The 18,177-nt window shown below is 43.8% G+C and overlaps 1 protein-coding gene across 4 annotated transcripts; it reads left to right on the forward strand.

The window, feature by feature from the left end:
• Window positions 1-2,541: 2,541 nt before the first annotated feature.
• On the forward strand, window positions 2,542-5,778 carry LOC125536431 (eukaryotic translation initiation factor 5A-2). 4 transcript variants are annotated; one of them, XM_048699655.2, is made up of 6 exons: window positions 2,542-2,694; window positions 2,801-2,941; window positions 3,980-4,102; window positions 4,185-4,241; window positions 4,322-4,396; window positions 5,326-5,778. In XM_048699655.2, exons 1-6 carry the CDS (start codon window positions 2,587-2,589, stop codon window positions 5,425-5,427), a joined length of 606 nt encoding a protein of 201 aa, XP_048555612.2. In that variant the 5' UTR covers window positions 2,542-2,586; the 3' UTR covers window positions 5,428-5,778. The 4 variants fall into 4 exon arrangements, with proteins under 4 accessions (XP_048555612.2, XP_048555613.1, XP_048555611.2 ...); XM_048699656.2 differs by having other exon boundaries at window positions 2,553-2,705; XM_048699654.2 differs by having other exon boundaries at window positions 2,558-2,694; window positions 2,798-2,941.
• The last annotated feature ends 12,399 nt before the right edge of the window (window positions 5,779-18,177 follow it).

An 18,177-nucleotide genomic window follows, 5' to 3' on the forward strand; every position in this document is an offset into this window, starting at 1 on the left:
AACTGCATAAATAGTTCGAACAACCACATTTTGGGGTTCCCTGTATATACCCCTTTCCCACTCCGAGAGGGGGTTGACCACTTCATTTCAAAACACCCAAGAACCCTAAAGTTCCCCCTCTCACTTTCCTTTACACCAAACCTTAGATCCTGGAGGTTTTTGTGAGAGTTCTCAATAGAAATTTCATCAAGTGATAGAGTCACTCCCTCTCACTCGTTGGATAAAAAAAATCGTGATTTGAGCAAGTCCCGAGCATTTCCCCCTTGATGTTATTACTCTTGGAGATTGGAGGCTCCTAGGTAGTAGGAGTTCTTCAGAGAGGAATGGTTAATTGTGATTACCCCAGGAAAGTTTGTGAAGGTTTTAAGACCACCTCAAGGTCTAACACTAGTGGTTGAAAATGGCCTTCCCGGTGATATCTCAAGGGGATAATAGGGTGAGCATTCATGGTAACATCGGCCCCTCCAATGGTGACTAGATTCCCTCCAAGGATGTGAACATCAGGATACATACTTGTCTCTGGAGTTTTGGTTATCCTAACCCTAACTCTCTAATTGTGGTTACTTCTCTCTTGGCTTTACTTATATCATATTGTGCTTGCTAATTAGTTGTCGTTGTTGAACTACTACTAGAACTAGTATCCCCTTTTCAATTGTTAGGCTCGTCTTTATATTTTGTGTAATTGTCTAAAATTGCTAGGCAGTAATTAAAATTTGTAATTGCACCTATTCACACCCCTCTCGGTCGATCTCGATCCTTTCATTGGGCTTGGAAGCTACTCAATAGACTTGAATTCAAGTCCCCCTTTGAGCACTTCTTTTGTTTTTGCTCCCCCACTTGGACTAATCGATATAAAACCAGGGTGAGTAAAAAATCTATGGACCGGTGCAGAAATGAAAATCGAAGAACTAGAATGCAATCGAGTTGGAAAAAATAAATTGGTGGAAGTGAGACGATGATCGAACGAGAGTGGGACATCGATCGTACGAGGCGTTTTGGTCTGTCTTTAAAAATGAAACGTTCACCAGGTAGTACAATCCAATAGTAAAAGTAGGAATTTGCACGGGTGCAATCCGCGTTCATTTTTAACTGGACGCTCATCACCTACCCAACTTGATCCAAGATGCATGGGCCCACTTTGTTAAGAGGAAATATCGGTGTTTATAGAACAAACAGCAGTAGGCTGCTATTCATCGTGAATCCCACAAACTCCCAGCTACTAGATTTAGAAGACTAACGATAAAGATTGATGTTTGAGTTCCATCAAAACTAATACGCTTTATAACAGTATAGATATAACCTGGGAATTGGTGGTGGTGGTGAGTTCATTTCGCACTCCACCCCAACTTATGTAGAACCCACCAGACCCATCCAGTTTGGAAGATTTAACTCTCCACTCCACCTCATTCTCCCGAGTCCCTATCCATATAGAACCCATCAGACTCCTTTGATTTGAGTTTACTCCCTACTCCATCCCAACCCCTCTTATCCATTTAGAACACATCATGCCCCTTAGGTTTCCCCATAAAACCGTAAATAATGCAGTTAGGAAGCTTTGATCCTCACACATGCCTTTACACCCATAACGATAAAACAAGCAGGTTGAGTAAGTATTTTGTAAGTATATGTCAGTGGGTAGTTCTTTTATCATGGCACAACCGAACGAGGCAACCCATCAAGTACAAATAATTCCTGTCATGACTTCTCCCCAATATGCATCCACCAGTCGCCACTCTTTCCCAACCCCTCTCCACCGGCCGCCCCTTGTCCTAATCAATCTAGCTATGGTTTTGCCGCCACAAATCGGTGCTCGCAAATGCAGTGTTGCCTGCTTGCTTGAGTTTCTCTTTCCGGTGTTATAAGTGCATTGATTGTAATATATACTACTATCAAATTTATTTTAACTAATTTTGTGGTTTGTACTGTGGAAAGCATTATGCTAGTGCAGTTAATTTTAGGATTTTCATAACCAGCAAACATTCTCTGAAAGGGCATGACACAATAAACTATTTTATGACAGTTTACGTAGTCGTAAGTTTTTTTGTCAGGCTTTGCCATGCTTGCCAAAGGAATTTGTCATCCTCACGACAACGTAAATGGTGATAAAACATTCATTTTGCCATGCCCTCCGAAGGGAAGCGCTCAGCCAAATAACAATTCCCATTCTTTTTAACCACGTATGTGAATACGCAATCCAACGCAATAATCATCCCAATCTGAGTAGTGCACTCTGACGTCCTCCCAAGGAATCCCTATCCTATCGGAATTAGATATTTGACTTGAGTTTTCTGATCACCGATCAGCGAAAAGAAGCCATAAAAAGGGAGAAGAAAAGCAGAGAAAAGAACAGAGAGGAAGATGCTCGAGCCGCCTCATGGCGTGGTTCGAACGCGAAGATATTCCTGCCTTCCGCAGCCGTACACCTGTAGCCATCCCTCGACCAAACCGACGGCTCCGATCTCTCCACCTCTTCACAAAAGTCCTCTTCCACCGAGACGCGGGCCCTCACCATCTCCAACCCCACCGTCATCCTCAGCAAAGGCAGGCAGGTAGGTGTGGCCGGAGCACGTGCTGTCAGTGCTATAAATGCGCTGGAACCCTAGGATTCAGCGCGAGCTTATCACTTATCATCATCAGCGCCCCTCCCTCCCTCCCTCCTCCTCCTCGCGCGTCCTGATCCATCATCCAGCCCAGGTGAATTCAGGGTATCGATTCAGTTCCGAATTTGGCCGAGCTTTCTTGATTTGGGAGCTTCGAAGCTTAATCTCGTTGCTCGTATTTGGTTTCTTGTTGTTAGCAGGTGATTAAGGTCGCCATGTCGGACTCCGAGGACCACCACTTCGAGTCCAAGGCCGATGCCGGGGCGTCCAAGACCTACCCTATGCAGGCCGGCGCCATCCGGAAGGGCGGCTTCCTCGTCATCAAGAACCGCCCCTGCAAGGTACGGATTTGCTTGCCTCGATCCCGGCTGGATGGTTGTGTGTGTGTGTGTGTGTGTGATCGCAATTCCGATGCTGCTCTTCATGGCCGCCGTACTATGTAGGAATACTGATGTTGCTATCTCCGGATGCTGCTATTTCTGTTTGAGAATGCTTGGGAGCTGTCGTCGGATGGTTCCGTTTCGTATCAGTGTGGATTGACTTGTTGACATATCGGTGGTGACCCCAGGGAAAAGGGTGGAGTTGTTATTTATAGGGGCGGGGAGCTATTTTGACCATGTTCGCCACTATCTGTCCTGCACTGTGCACGATTAATTAGGAGGGTCTTGAAACAGGGGAAGATGTACTATCCCCTTTCCTGTGATCCAAACAAAAATCATGTGATGGGATAACTTTTAAGAAACATGTTTTATTGTACAACCAAACTTGCTAACGTCCATTATTCCTGTAATCTTAATAATATTTTCCTAGTATTTTGCGGGGTAGAAATAGTTTGATAACCAAAACAAAAAAGGGATTTCCACTCAGGCTCTTTAAACTATATCTGTACAGTGGGTGATTTGGCTATTCCGTGTCAGAAAGTTAAGATTGTAATCGAAGTGTAAGGGGCACTGTCGACATGTTTGGATGGAATATGATGGAGATTTTAAGCTTCCTGCATGTGCATAGACCTAACTTCCGAAGGAAACAATACCTTTCTTTCTCAATCTATTGCCTTGACTTCTCCAAAGAAATCCTCGATCATAAATTTGGTCTGTTTCTTGTAATTTGTAAGGGACAATCAGTTAATTGACTCAAAAGCTAAAACCAATTTATCCATGTTTATCTAGCTTGTTGTGCCATGGTGATTGCTGTCCTTACCTTTTTAGTACATATTTCTTCACCTACTCCTGTGTGTATGTTTCCTGTGAGTTCTGACGTCTGTCATTGTGATCAGAATACACTTCAAGGCTTAAGCCTGAAAATATGTGGTGCTTCTTTGCCATTAATTTTCAAGTCTTTTATCTTATCTTGTTGTGCTAAATAAACTTGTGCTACAGGTGGTGGAGGTTTCTACCTCGAAGACAGGAAAGCACGGTCATGCTAAATGCCACTTTGTTGCCTTAGATATATTCAATGGTAAAAAGCTTGAGGACATTGTTCCTTCATCCCACAACTGTGATGTAAGTTTATTTTATCAAATGTTTAATAAAGAACTTTGGTTGGTTCAGTTTTACAGATAACTCACTATTCTATATATTTTAGGTGCCACATGTGGACCGTACTGAGTATCAGCTGATTGACATATCAGAGGATGGATTTGTACGATTCTACTAATCAAGAAAATGTATTTTATTGTGCATAATTGTTGGCCTCGATACTTACTATATTATTTGTTTTAGGTGAGCCTTCTTACTGATAATGGTAGCACTAAGGATGATCTTAAACTCCCAACTGATGATGCTATCCTGACCCAGGTTTGGTTGACAAATCTTTAAGCATCTTTTTCTTATTTTTGCATGTGTTTATCCGTGATAAGGATGTGTCCTTACTCCTTACTCATTTGTTATGTTTGTTATGCTGTCTTCTTTGCTTGATAGGAGTTATATCACCCCTTATATTCTGAGATAGTTCTTTCTATACTCCAAAATATCCTGACTGGTGTTGATATTTCTGATCTTAGTTACCAGTTTCATTTGGATTTATTTTTAGCACAACACAAGTCACATCTATGATTGATATCTTCTGTGTTTTAGTATTTCTGAGTATCTCGATTTATTGATTTGATGTTTATATAGGTAGTAGGAACTTTTAGACACTGCACACTTCTGAAATAGCTACAATAAGAACTAGAGGATATCTAGACATTTACTCTTCCCACCTCTCTGTTTATACTCTTTATTATCATCTGTTTTTCTTTCTTCTGGTCGTGAAAGGCAGACTTTTCACCATGACCCTACATTGTTGCAGTGTACATCTAAGCCAGTAACACTAAAATCTTGCAGCCAAGGCTGCTCTGGTTGTTGCTCTGTTTTTTGATGTGGTGCATGTTACATTTCTCTCTCTTCAGTATATGAATTATGAAGCGCATACATGAATAAAACTCCGATGTTTAGAAGTGTTCTTGCTATTTCCTTTCCACCTCTGTTGTGCTGCACACTTTACTTTCACTTCATCGCTCATGCATCTCGTTCTGCTTGCCATCCATCTCCCTCGAAGCACGTCTGAATTTTTCTGTCAAATTGCACTGTAACCGTGATTACTTTTGCTGCTTTATCATTTATGCATTGCAAACACATACTTATATGCCTTAGACATTACTAGTAAGTACAGTAGTACTGTACTTCTTATGAGGTATATGAATATCCAAATTGCTTACTGGGTAAAAATCTGCTTGTTAATTCAGCTCAAGGACGGATTTGCTGAGGGGAAGGATCTGGCGCTGACGGTCATGTCGGCCATGGGGGAGGAGCAGATCTGCGCAGTCAAGGACGTCGGCCCCAGGTAACTTCCTCGGATTGAGGTCCAAGATAAAAGGAGGGATCCAGTATCTGTCAAATTTAAGCTAAAGAAAGACGAAGTATTAAAGGAGGAATGCTATCGAGTGAGACATTCACCTAAGCCGGAGTCAAGTGCAGTGATTGCTGGGTGTAGCATATCTGCTTACCACTACCTATCATCCGTGACATTTGGGACCCTTGCTTATGTATGTGCTTGGTGTCAATAATTGATTGATTTGGAATGGTGCAAACTGTATGCCAGAAAGCACGCCTGGCCATTATTATTGTGGATTCCATGATACTATAAGGGTCCTGTGTTCAGTTTCTCATCAAATCTAAAAAAAGTAGCAGTTACTACAGATTGAATCTAACCACTCTTTCCTTTTAAAAAGATAATCTAACCAATAAATTTGACGGCATTTTTTGTTTTGAAGTTTGTTCTATGAAAAACTGTTCATGTTTTCTTGGGCAACTTGCGAGTTTGGTGCCGGAGACGCGAGGGATAAGAAGCAGCACCGGGCATGCGCGGAAAAGAATTCTATGAGACTAGGTCTCATGTGAGACCTATCGTGATAGATGACACATGACATTCACAAATCACAAAGCATCTCCCACCCCTCACTTAAAATTAGGGAAAAGAGAGATTAAATGCTTTGTGATTTGTGAATGCCACGTGTCATCCATCAGGACGGGTCTCACCTGCTAACCGTGAGACCTGGTCTCATATAATTTTTTTTATGCATGCCGCGGGCGTATGTTAGAGCAAGTTTAGCACCGCCGCTATAATCCTGGTCCGCAGAAAAAGTTTGAGGCGATGCCATAAATCCATACCGTAAATTAGACAATACTAGCAAACATGCTCGTGCATTGCAACGGAGAGAATTTTCTTTTACAAGCTAGCCAAATAAGTATGACTTAATACCCTGACATATGAGCCTCCTCTATTTTAACACAGTGACTCGCCATGTTACCACTTATCTTTCTTTCCGCCTCGCTGATGATGTATGCGATGTTCACGTGATCGCAATATATTCGACATGGCAAATCCCAAGGCAATGAGCTTGCCATTGCATGACACATTTTAAAAACTTTAAAAACAAATCTCATTGACCACAAACTCGCAAATTTTTTGAGTATTTTGAATATTTTCTAACATTTCATGGACATTTTTGTCAGATTTACGAATTTGTTTTGAATACACAATTATTTTTTCAAAATCATGAACATGGATTTATTTCCCTATATTTTTCCAAATTGTGATTTTCTTATAATTTGCGAACAATTTTTGTAAAATCACAATATTTTTTGAAACTGCAAAAATTTTATGATTTCCCACACATTTTTGAATTCACAAACATTTTATGATTTCTCGAACATGTTTCTCAAAATTCACAACTTATTGAAATTTGAAAATGTTGAAAAAGAAGGAAAAAACAAAAAGAAATGAGAAAAGAAAAGACAAAAGACGAAATAAAAAAACTGGGGTGTCATGCCCTGCGGGCGGGCCCATGAACGCGCACTGGGTCTCCGCAGTGGAAGAGGCCTTAGCCACTGCGCTGCTTGTGCATCTATGAAATACATATGCTATCATCTCTATAAAAGAAGTGAACACGGCGGCAATTTTGGAAAAACAAATTGTTTTCTAACTTATGGTGGCATTGGTGGGCAATTTTTGTCAATTTATAGGGTAAATTATATTACGTACCGCCAAAAGCAATAGACCTTTTATTATTAGGTAGAGATAACTTAAATAAAAACCATGACACATATCAAATTATTAATATTTTGACATCATACAATAATTCTCTCAAATACAACAAATATTCAAATCCAAATAACAAATGGTCCAAAATTATTACAATAACAGATGGTTTGGAATCCTATATACCTAAGGGAGTCAGTCCCATTAACTTACTTATCTCAACATGCAAGCATGTCACCTCACTATACAATTATGAGTAGGATAAGGCCCAACACTACATGCAATCATGCATGGGGAATGACCCACCACTACATTCAACCATGCATGTGAAAATGTTTTCATTAAATTATTTTACTTATATTCAATAAATATTGTTACAACTATACATAATCAAATATAATAAATTATATGTATTTCAAATTTTAGTTCTCATGTTACCAATCCAAATTTTCATCAACTAATTCCCGCTGCAAAGGGCGGAGAAATTTTTAGTTAAAATAATTGTTCAAGCCACACATGAATGCAAATAGATCAAATTAATAAAACGCGAGTCTATTTCTCATACAGTTGCCACTGATGCTCAATGAGATCATTGCGGAGCTGCCACTATGTGCCACGGTTTTCAATCTGCCGGTAGGTCTCTGGAAACTCACTGATCTCATCTGGGTTTATGGTAGGCTTGACACGGCTACCAATATTGTCATAGAAAAACTTTAAGTATAAATTCCGCTCATCCTCGATGATCATGTTTTGTAGAATTACACATGCAGTCATGATATTTGAGAGGATTTCTTACCCCGGTAGAGAGTATGACCTCGAACAATAACAAACCTAGCTTGCAACACCCCAAATGCCCTCTCAATATCTTTTCAGCATGCTTCTTGTACTTGGGCAAAAATGTTTGTTTCTGCCTGCCGGTTTACTAATTGTCTTCGCAAATGTCGCCCATGAAGGATAAATACCGTCGGCAAGATAATACCCCGTGGTATAATCATGTCCATTGATGGTGTATTTGCAAGCCGGAGCTTTTCCACTAGCTAGTTGCGCAAAAATATGTGATCTATGAAATACATTGATATCATTGAGAGACCCCTGCAATCCAAAGAAGCAATGTCAAATCGATAAGTCATGAGAAGCCATGGCTTCGAGAACTATAGTGGGCTTGCGTTGATGACCAATGTTCTGCCCAGCCCAAGCCTTTGGGCAGTTCATCCAGTTCCAATGCATGCAATCCACACTCCCAAGCATGCACGACCCTCCTCTTGCTTGGTTCATCGCCATCAATTTTTTTGTGTCCTCCCCATTTGGAGCTCGCAGGTACCCAGGACCAAATACCCGGATCAATGTTTTTGCAAACACCCACACGCATTTGAGCATAGTATCTTCTTCAATGCGAAGATACTAATCGGTGTAATCGGCCCGAATGCCATATGCTATCACTCTCATTGTCATCGATATATTTTGATATGCACTAAATCCTAGCAGACCGGTGGCATTTCTCCGGCGAGTGACGAAATGACAACTTCGCTCACAAGCTTCCACAATGCGAATAAAAAGAGGCCTACACATTGGATAACGCCTATGAAAGAGATGAGCCAGATAGGTCGGTACCTCGTCAAAATAGTATTTCATGAGCATATTGTGGTCGAGTGCTTGGTTCTGTGGAATGCAAAGATGGCCGACTGTCGATCTAGGGCTCTTCTTATTCTCGTCTTCAAATTTGTCGATGAGGTGCAACAAGAGGAGATGCTCAGCATCGTCATCAAAAAGCATCTCCTCTACGTCGGGATCATCTGACTCCACCAACGAGGACGAACTCCAAATATCCATCTATGAAAATAATTCACGACTTCGTCAAAAATCGCCTGTCGTCTGAATTGAAAATCAGTGAAAAGTGAGAAATCTTTCCTTTGGTCGGAATCATAGCCAGTGCAAGCACTGTCGAAGTAGCCAGTCGGCCGCCAGCCAAAAGCCACAACTGCCGCTGGGAAAATGCCGCCCCGTTCTTCTTCTCCATCGCAGATGCCGCCTACCCTTCCCCCCCTCGCCTCCGTACAGCTCGTGCGAACGGCGGCCACTCAATCATGTCCAGAGCAGCCAGATCTGCATGCAACATGGCACCCCACGAAGCTAGTGGGTGGATCCATGGCAACAACGGTTGCGGCCTGCCCACGGCAAGAAATGAGCCCCCTAGCTCTAGTTTTGGTGGAGAAGCCGCGGGCAAGGACAACTGAAGCTCTCCATGGCACGACATGGCCGGAGGAAGGCGAGGGCGGGGGAGATTGAGGTGGTGGCAGTGGCAAACAGCAAGCACGTGCTCAAATTGTCCCTCCCGGCAAGTCGCACGCGGAATAGAGGAAACCGCAAAGGAGAAGGGGGAAACACGAGATTTGAGGGCAGTGGCGCAATTTTTAGAGCTCGCCACAAAAAAAGTGGGACATCCGGATATACGACACCTATTTGGGCCCTTTTTGGCCTGGTACCTTATATTGGCGGTTATTTTGCAAGCCACGCGGATGTAGCATCTCTGCTAGAGTTGCTCTTAGACCGTCCAAACTCGTGCGGAATCTAGCCACATTTTCGCTCCAAGATCTCCTCTGCTCACCGGTGCCATGGGTAACCAGACCCAGATGGGCATATGGTGATCATCCACTTGATCCAAGTAATAGGTTTGATGTGATTTAAGTGGTCATTTCAAGGATGTTTTCTTCTTTGTTTCTGTTAGAGGAGTTGCATGAATGTCGTCCTATTTTATATTCTTTGTGGAAACATAACCCCCTCCTATTTAGTTCAATCAAATAAATTAATTTTCCAAATAATCACTTTTTAGTTCAATCAAATGAACTAATATTTCCCATAAATATGAACTAATATCTCAAAATCGCATCACTTATGGAGCTTTCGCTTACTTGACTAATCTAAGTAGAGTGAGAGTACCCTAAAAGGGTTTTGCACCGCTATGAATGGCAGATTAATAGAAGTAGATTACAAACTTCACCCCACTATATGCAATATAGGGTGAGCCCCTATGGGAGTTTTTAACAAGGAGGGAGAAGATTTAGGACATCTCCATCGGTGATCATCAAACGGGCACCACCTAATCTTTGCGGACACGTTCGGTCTGCCGGCCAGGCACCATCCAACTGTGTCCCTCAATTTCCCCCTACTTGTATGGCCTCCTCTTTTTGTCAAATTTTCTAGATAAATAGCAATTGGATCATGCATTTAGAGTAACTCTACCAGGGTCACCATATTACCATACTCCATATGGATATGGAGACTAAAGGGCAAACAGAGAACTGCCATAAAAATACATGCCATAATTTTTTTCATGTGGAACATGTTTACCATCGGCTAGAAGACATCTTTCTTCCTCGCCTCAACAATGAAATTTTTTAACTAGGATTTCAAATCTAATTTCACTTGGATTTCAACATGAATTTACAAAATAGATTTAAAGAAGGATTAAAACTAGGATTTGAACAAGATTAAAAATATAATTATCTACTAATTGAACTACTGACTCTTGCTCCTCTTGGAAGTGATCTCGCAGGCGAGGAGGCTTCGGCTGCCGTGACTTCCGCCGTCGCGCGGTCGATGAACGCCTATGTATCCTCGATGAGGGACACAACAAAATATGAAGCCCCGCGCGGCTTCCATTTCTACGCAAACGATCGTCAATATGCGGGCGAAGTACTCGAGGGTGGTAGGGAAGCGGGCGCGGCTGATGGCTCATTCAGCCTTACGGTGTGCCATCGTCCTTGACTCACTTGGAGAAGTTCCACGCCCTCTGCCAAAATTCTCTGTCAGTGTGGTCCTCTTCAATTTGCTGGGGAAAGGTCCGCGGGGAGCGCGCGGCCACACCAACATGGTAATGGGGGAAGAGAGGGTGCGAGGTGGCGATCGACGAAGGGGCGATGAGGCTGGGTGTGTCGGCGATGAGGATGAGGGAAGATGTTGAATGCGGTGGCATTGAAGAATGGGGTCAATGGTGCAACTGAGCTATGAAGCACTCAGAGCAAACCAATTGTTTGGTAAGCTGAAGAAATGCACATACATGCACAAGTAGAATATCTTGGGCTCTTGGCCACACTGTCAAAAAGGACATGGTTTCTATTGAACCACAAAAACATTAAGTTGTCACTAACTGGCCACCTCCAAAGACAGTTATTGAATTAGGGAGCTTTGCGAGACTTACTGGCTATTACAGGAGATTTGTAAAACTATGGCTACATTTGCAAGCCATTGTTTCAAACATAGAAGACAGAGCTTTTTTATGGAGGGGCTAAGCTTCAACACACTCAAACACGGAATGACACAAGCACCAGTACTTGCCTCCCAAACTTTCCTCAACTATTTATACTTGAAGTTGATGCTTGTGCATATAGTATTGGGGGTGTGCTTATGCAAGGGGTAGACTGATATGATCTTATTTCAGTAAACCATTGGACCTAGACCAGTTGCTTCCTTTACTTATGTTGAAGAAGTTGTGGAAATTATAGAGGCACTCATGAAGTGGAAGCACTACATTTATGTCTCCTTTCTGATCATTAGAATAGATCATAGAGCCTCTAGTACAACTAGGACTAGAAAGTAACTGAGGGAATTGAACATTAATTGTTTGTCAAACTACTTTGATAAAAGTATACAGTGGAGTACAAATAGCTAGGGCAAGACCGATAAAGTTACAGACGCTCTCTCCGGAGTGAGATACAATATGCATGCACTCATATGCAGTTCATCACTCCCCACTTGGGCATCTGATGTTATTGCTAGCCACACTGTTGACTCCAAATGCATTGAACTTCTCATTGAACTGACTATGAACAACATTGTAGTACCAAATTACTTCTTACACAAGGGCCTCATCAGATACATAAACAAAGTGGTTATGTGTACTTCAATAACTTGAGAACTCGGATCATTACTTCACTTCACAACAATGAACTGGATGGTCATGGCTATCAAGGTACCTATTAGAGGATCAAAGTATTTTCTCATTAGCCTGTCACGAAAAAGTATGTCCATGAATTTATTGGGCAATGCTCAATTTCCAATTCTTGATTTTGCCTAGTCACACATAACAATGGATTTTGTGAAAGGGCTTCCTATATCCAGCAACGAGAACATGATCCAAGTTTTGGTTGACAGGTTCACTAAGTACATCCATTTCATGCCACTCAAACATCCAACTTATCGTTTCTTTATTGTTAGGACATTTATTGAGAAGATCTTCATATTACATGGACTATCCAATGTTATAATCACTGACATGGACATAATCTTCACTAGCCACCTCTTGCGGTACCTGTTTAAATAAATTAGAGTTAAAATGCATGTGAGCACTTTCTAGAACGCCAAAGTGATGGGCGGACACAAACAGTCAAGCAGTGCTTGAAAAGCTACCTTAGGTTCATGGCTTCCACACAACCTAATAAATGGTGTTGTTGGTTGTATGGTTCAATATGGCGGAGTGGTGGTATAACACATTGTAACGCCCTCGATGCGGCTATATCTCCTACGTGTCGAAGCACGACTTAGAGGCATAACCGCATTGAAAGCAATGTCACAAGTTAGGCAATCTTCACAACATCCCATGTAATATACATAATAAAAGGGGAAGGTACATAGTTGGCTTACACTCGCCACATCAAACAGAGTACATGAATAGCATTACATCATCCAATCACTCATGGCCCGACTACGGTGCCAAAATAAAAGATCAACCCAACATGCGACACGGTCCGATCGCCCCAACTGGGCACCACTACTGATCATCAGGGAAAGACACATAGTAACGGCGTGAGTCCTTGTCGAACTCCCACTTGAGCTCAAGCGCGTCATCTGGAACGGAGTCATCAGGCCCTGCATCTGGTTTGGAAGTAATCTGTAAGCCACGGGACTCAGCAATCTCGCACCCTCGCGATCAAGACTATTTAAGCTTATAGGTAAGGCAAGGTAAAATATGTGGAGCTGCAGCAAGCGACTAGCATGTATGGTGGCTAGCCTATTCGCAAATGAGAGCGAGAAGAGAAGGCAATGCACGATCGAATAACTAGAGAACAACCTGTGGCAAGCATTACTCCAACACCGTGTTCACTTCCCAGACTCCACCGAGAAGAGACCATCACGGTAACACACACAGTTGATTCATTTTAATTAAGTTAAGGTTCAAGTTATCTACGACCGGACATTAACAAATTCCCATCTGCCCATAACCACGGGCACGGCTTTCGAAAGTTCAAATCCCTGCAGGGGAGTCCCAACTTAGCCCATGACAAGCTCTCACGGTCAACGAAGGATATACCTTCTCCCGAGACATTCCGATCAGACTCGGCATCCCGGTTCTACAAGACACTTCGACAAGTTAAAACAAATCCAGCAACATCGCCCGAATGTGCCGACAAATCCTGATAGGAGTTGCACATATCTCGTTATCAGGGCACACTCAGATTGTCCAAACTTCTGGTAGGCCAGCCCAGAGTTGCCCCTGGTGGCCACCGGCGGCTGGCGAGGTGGACCAACACTCAGAGGAGCACTGGCCCGGGGGGGGGGGTTAAAAAAGATGACCCTTGGGCTCCGGAAACCCAAGGGAAAACAAGTCTAGGTGGAAAATGGTAAAACCAAGGTTGGGCATTGCTGGAAAAGCTTTATTCAAGGCGAACTGTCAAGGGGTTCCCATTATGACCCAACCGCGTAAGGAATGCAAAATCCGGGAACATAACACCGATATGACGGAAACTAGGGCGGCAAGAGTGGAACAAAGCACTAGGCGAGAGGCCGAGCCTTCCACCCTTAACCAAGTATATAGATGCATTAAGATAACAAGATAATATAATGATATCCCAACAGTAAATAATGTTCCAACAAGGAACTGTCTCCAAACTTCACCTGCAACTAGCAACGCTATAAGAGGGGCTGAGCAAAGCAGTAACATAGCCAATCAATGGTTTGCTAGGACATGGTGGGTTAGAGGTTTGACATGGCAATTTGGGAGGCATGATAAGCAAGTGGTAGGCATCGTAGCATAGGCATAGCAAAAGAGCGAGCATCTAGCAAAACAAAGATAGAAGTGATTTCGAGGGTAGGATCATCTTGCCTGCAAAGTTGTCAGAGTTGACTGGATCCTCGAAAGCAAACTCAACGGGCTCCTCGTTAGCGAACTCGTCTCCCGGCTCTACCCAAACAAGACAAACAAGCAAAAGGAACGCAATCAACCACGTGCAAAGCTCAAACAACATGATGCAAACATGGTATGTTATGCGGGATGCGATATGTGATGCATATGCAAGAATTGACAAGGAATGGATGAACCTGGCCTCAACTTGGAAATCCAAGTGTGCCACTGGAAAGGTGAGGTGATTTTGCTTGAAATCGATATAAAGAACACCAGAATCGGAGACACGGTTTGGAAATGGCAAGCAATTCAAATATGCCACCGGTCTGCGATATATAACAAGTAGCCATCTAAATGCAACAAGTTAAACAGATTTCAGACTTAGTGAAATTAACACTTGTCTGGAATTTCAGATCAGATAGCACACTTTGGAGCATGAAAACTATATACTACAGGGACTGAACATGGCAAAGTAAAGCATGGAATGGAGCTACTCAAAGAGCTTAACAAAAGTCCCTTAGTGACCTTGAGCCAAAAGGGATCAGAAAATACAATTGCAAGCATGTGAACATGGCAAAAACATAATCAGATCACAGACTTAGTGAAAAACTGGAGCATCCAAATCAGATATAAAGTAGGCATGTTCACGAGCTCGATGCACTCACTACAGAGCAAGGCATGACAATCTAAGCATGCACCCATCAAGAATACACATTATACAAGATAGACATGGCAAGAACAATAACATATTATGCACAGATCAACTACAACATCCTCGGCAAAATCGCTAACAAGTAGACAATCTACCCAGATTCACGAAATAGCAAAAGTAGAGCTCAATTAACTGAAGCTAGGGTGCTCCATAAATGCAAACAAAGACATGGATGGATAGAGCACTACAAGATTACCAAAACATCCTTACTGATCATCCTCAAAAGAGGCCTGGATCACTAGGAAAAAACATGAACATATGGCATATTGATAAAAACAGATCAATGACTTAGTGAAATTGCTAAGTCCCTGAAATCAGCATTAACGAATGCACCACTTTGCAAGCTTGTGCTAGTCACCACACACATCACATAAATACATGGATAGCACCACTGGGAAGATGACAAAGCATATAACAAAACTCATGTAGAGCTCATGGGCATATCATGCACACAATAATCATGGCAAAAATGACAAATAGCTATTTGGAGCAGCAGATCTGGCAATTATCTCAAATAGCACTCTTCCAACAGCATTTCAGGCATCAATATGAACTCAAATGAAAATGATGCAATGAGATGAAATGATGTGCTCTTTGAGACGAACATTTTGATATGCTACACGCGCAAAACAGAGCTACGCGTGCAAAGTTACGGCACGATGAACATGCCAATAAAATTAGGGTTTCGGGAGGAGAAGCAACCGTCTCAGAACTAGATCCGGATCTGGGCACTATTCATGCGCGGATTACGAAGTTGGCCGGCCGGACTTGGAGCTCGCCGGATGCGTTGGATGAAGCCGGAGGAAGGGGAAGAAGGCTGGGGCGGCGCCGGAGTTGGTGGTGGCCGTCGCGGGCGGTGGACGGTGCGGCGGGGCGGCGTTGCGGGGCGCCGGCGAGGATCTCCGGCCGGGTCTTGCGCCGGCGAGGCGGAGCGGCGCCGGCGAACGGCGAAGCGGCGGCCGGAGCTGGGGAGGAGGCGGCGCGGTGAGGCGCCCCGGCGCGGGGAGGCGCGGCCCGGTCGGGCGGTGGAGAGGGCCGGCCCCGGGCCTCGCGAGCCGGCGGCGGGAGGCGGTGGCTGGGGCCACATGGCGGCCTGCGATTAGCTGCGGGCGGTGGCGCACGCTGTCCGGCCGGACCGGACGTGTCCGGCGCGGCGAGAGACGATTTTTTTAGGGTTTGGGGAAGAAGGACCCATGGATTTCGGAGGGGGGCTATTTATAGGCATAGAGGGAGCTAGGAGTGTCCAAATGAGGTGCGGTTTTCGGCCAGGCGATCGTGATCGAACGCTCTAGATGATGGAGAGGGTTTTGGGCCAAAATGGAGGGGTGTTGGGCTGCAACACACACGAGGCCTTTTCGGTCCCTCGGTTAACCGCTGGAGCATCAAACGAAGTCCAAATGGTACGAAACTTGACAGGCGGTCTACCGGTAGTAAACCAAGGCCGCTTGGCAAGTCTCGGTCCAATACGGAAATGTCTAATCCCCACACACGAAAGAAAGGCAGAAATGACCACCGGAGGAGAACGGAGCGCCAGAATGCAAAACGGACAACGGGGAAAATGCTCGGATGCATGAGACAAACACGTATGCAAATGCAATGCACATGGTGACATGATATGAGATGCAAGACAACAACAACAACACACGGAGATAAAAACCCGAACCCGAGAAAATAAAATAACTTAGCGCCGAAAAAGGCAAGAGTTGGATTACATATTAGGTAAATCATATCCGGGGTGTTACAACACTCCACCACTACGAAAGTATCTCGTCCCGAGATCTAGGACTGGAAGAATGCCGGGTACTCAGAACGGAGGTGATCCTCGCATTCCCAGGTGGCTTCACGGTTGGAATGGTGCGACCACTTGACTTTGAGGAATTTGATTGACTTATTGCGAGTCTTGCGTTCAGTTTTTTCAAGAATAGCATCTGGGTGCTCACGATAAGAGAGATCTTCTTGGAGCTCAATGTCTTCGAAGTTGACGGTGCGGTCAGGAGTCTTGAAGCACTTGCGGAGCTGAGAGACATGGAACACGTCATGCACATTTGCAAAGTTTGAAGGAAGCTCGAGTTGATAGGCGAGATCACCTCTCTTGCTGACAATCTTGAAAGGTCCCACGTATCTAGGGGCAAGCTTCCCTTTGATACCGAAGCGACGAGTACCTTTCATTGGAGAGATGCGGAGGTAAACATGATCACCGATCTCGAAAACCAAATCACGGTGCTTACTATCATAGTAGCTCTTCTGGCGCGATTGCGCTGCTTTGAGGTTATCTCGAATGACTTTGCACATTTCCTCTGCCTCTGTGATTAAGTCATTTCCAAGAAGTTGACGTTCACCGGTTTCAGACCAGTTGAGAGGGGTACGACACTTCCTGCCATACAGAATTTCAAATGGGGCCTTGCCCGGACTTGCTTGAAAACTGTTGTTGTAGGAGAATTCAGCATATGGAAGACAATCTTCCCACTTCATGCCGAAGGAGATCACACAAGCCCTGAGCATATCTTGAAGAATCTGATTGACACGCTCGACTTGACCGCTAGTTTGAGGATGGAAAGCTGTGCTGAAGCGGATGTTGGTGCCCATGGCCTTCTGAAAAGAATCCCAAAACTTGGAGGTAAAGATGCTGCCACGGTCTGAAGAGATCACCTGTGGAATACCGTGCAGAGAGACAATACGATAGGTATAGAGCTCCGCCAATTGAGTTGCAGTGATAGACTCTTTGATAGGCAGAAAGTGAGCCACTTTAGTGAGTTTGTCGATGACAACGAATATAGCATCATTGTCACGCTTGGACTTTGGAAACCCAGTCACGAAGTCCATCTCAATGTGGTCAAACTTCCATTCTGGAATGGCAAGAGGTTGGAGGAGACCCGCTGGTCTTTGGTGTTCTGCCTTCACTCTTCTGCAGACATCACATTCATTCACGAACTGAGCAATCTCGCGCTTCATTCGAGTCCACCAATAAGCCTGCTTGAGGTCCTGATACATCTTCGTACTCCCAGGGTGGATGGAGAGGAGTGAATTGTGAGCCTCGTTCATGATCACTTTACGAAGGTCACCTTTGGGCACAACAATACGATCCTCGAAGAAGAGAGTATCCTTGTCATCAAGGCGGTAGCACTTGTACTTGGGTTGACTCTTGGCAATCCCATGTTGGAAATATGCCCTAGAGGCAATAATAAATTAGTTATTATTATATTTCCTTGTTCATGATAATCGTTTAT

This window comes from Triticum urartu, chromosome 2A (assembly GCF_056163025.1).
Source record: "Triticum urartu cultivar PI428250 chromosome 2A, HENAU_Tu73, whole genome shotgun sequence".
Lineage (NCBI taxonomy): Eukaryota > Viridiplantae > Streptophyta > Magnoliopsida > Poales > Poaceae > Triticum > Triticum urartu.

Coding starts and splice junctions, on each gene's coding strand:
- LOC125536431 (XM_048699654.2), top strand. CDS start 2,587: ATGCGCTGGAACCCTAGGATTCAGCGCGAGCTTATCACTTATCATCAT. Junction 4,103..4,184: donor CTTCATCCCACAACTGTGAT/GTAAGTTTATTT, acceptor TATATATTTTAG/GTGCCACATGTGGACCGTAC. Junction 4,397..5,325: donor ATGATGCTATCCTGACCCAG/GTTTGGTTGACA, acceptor TTGTTAATTCAG/CTCAAGGACGGATTTGCTGA.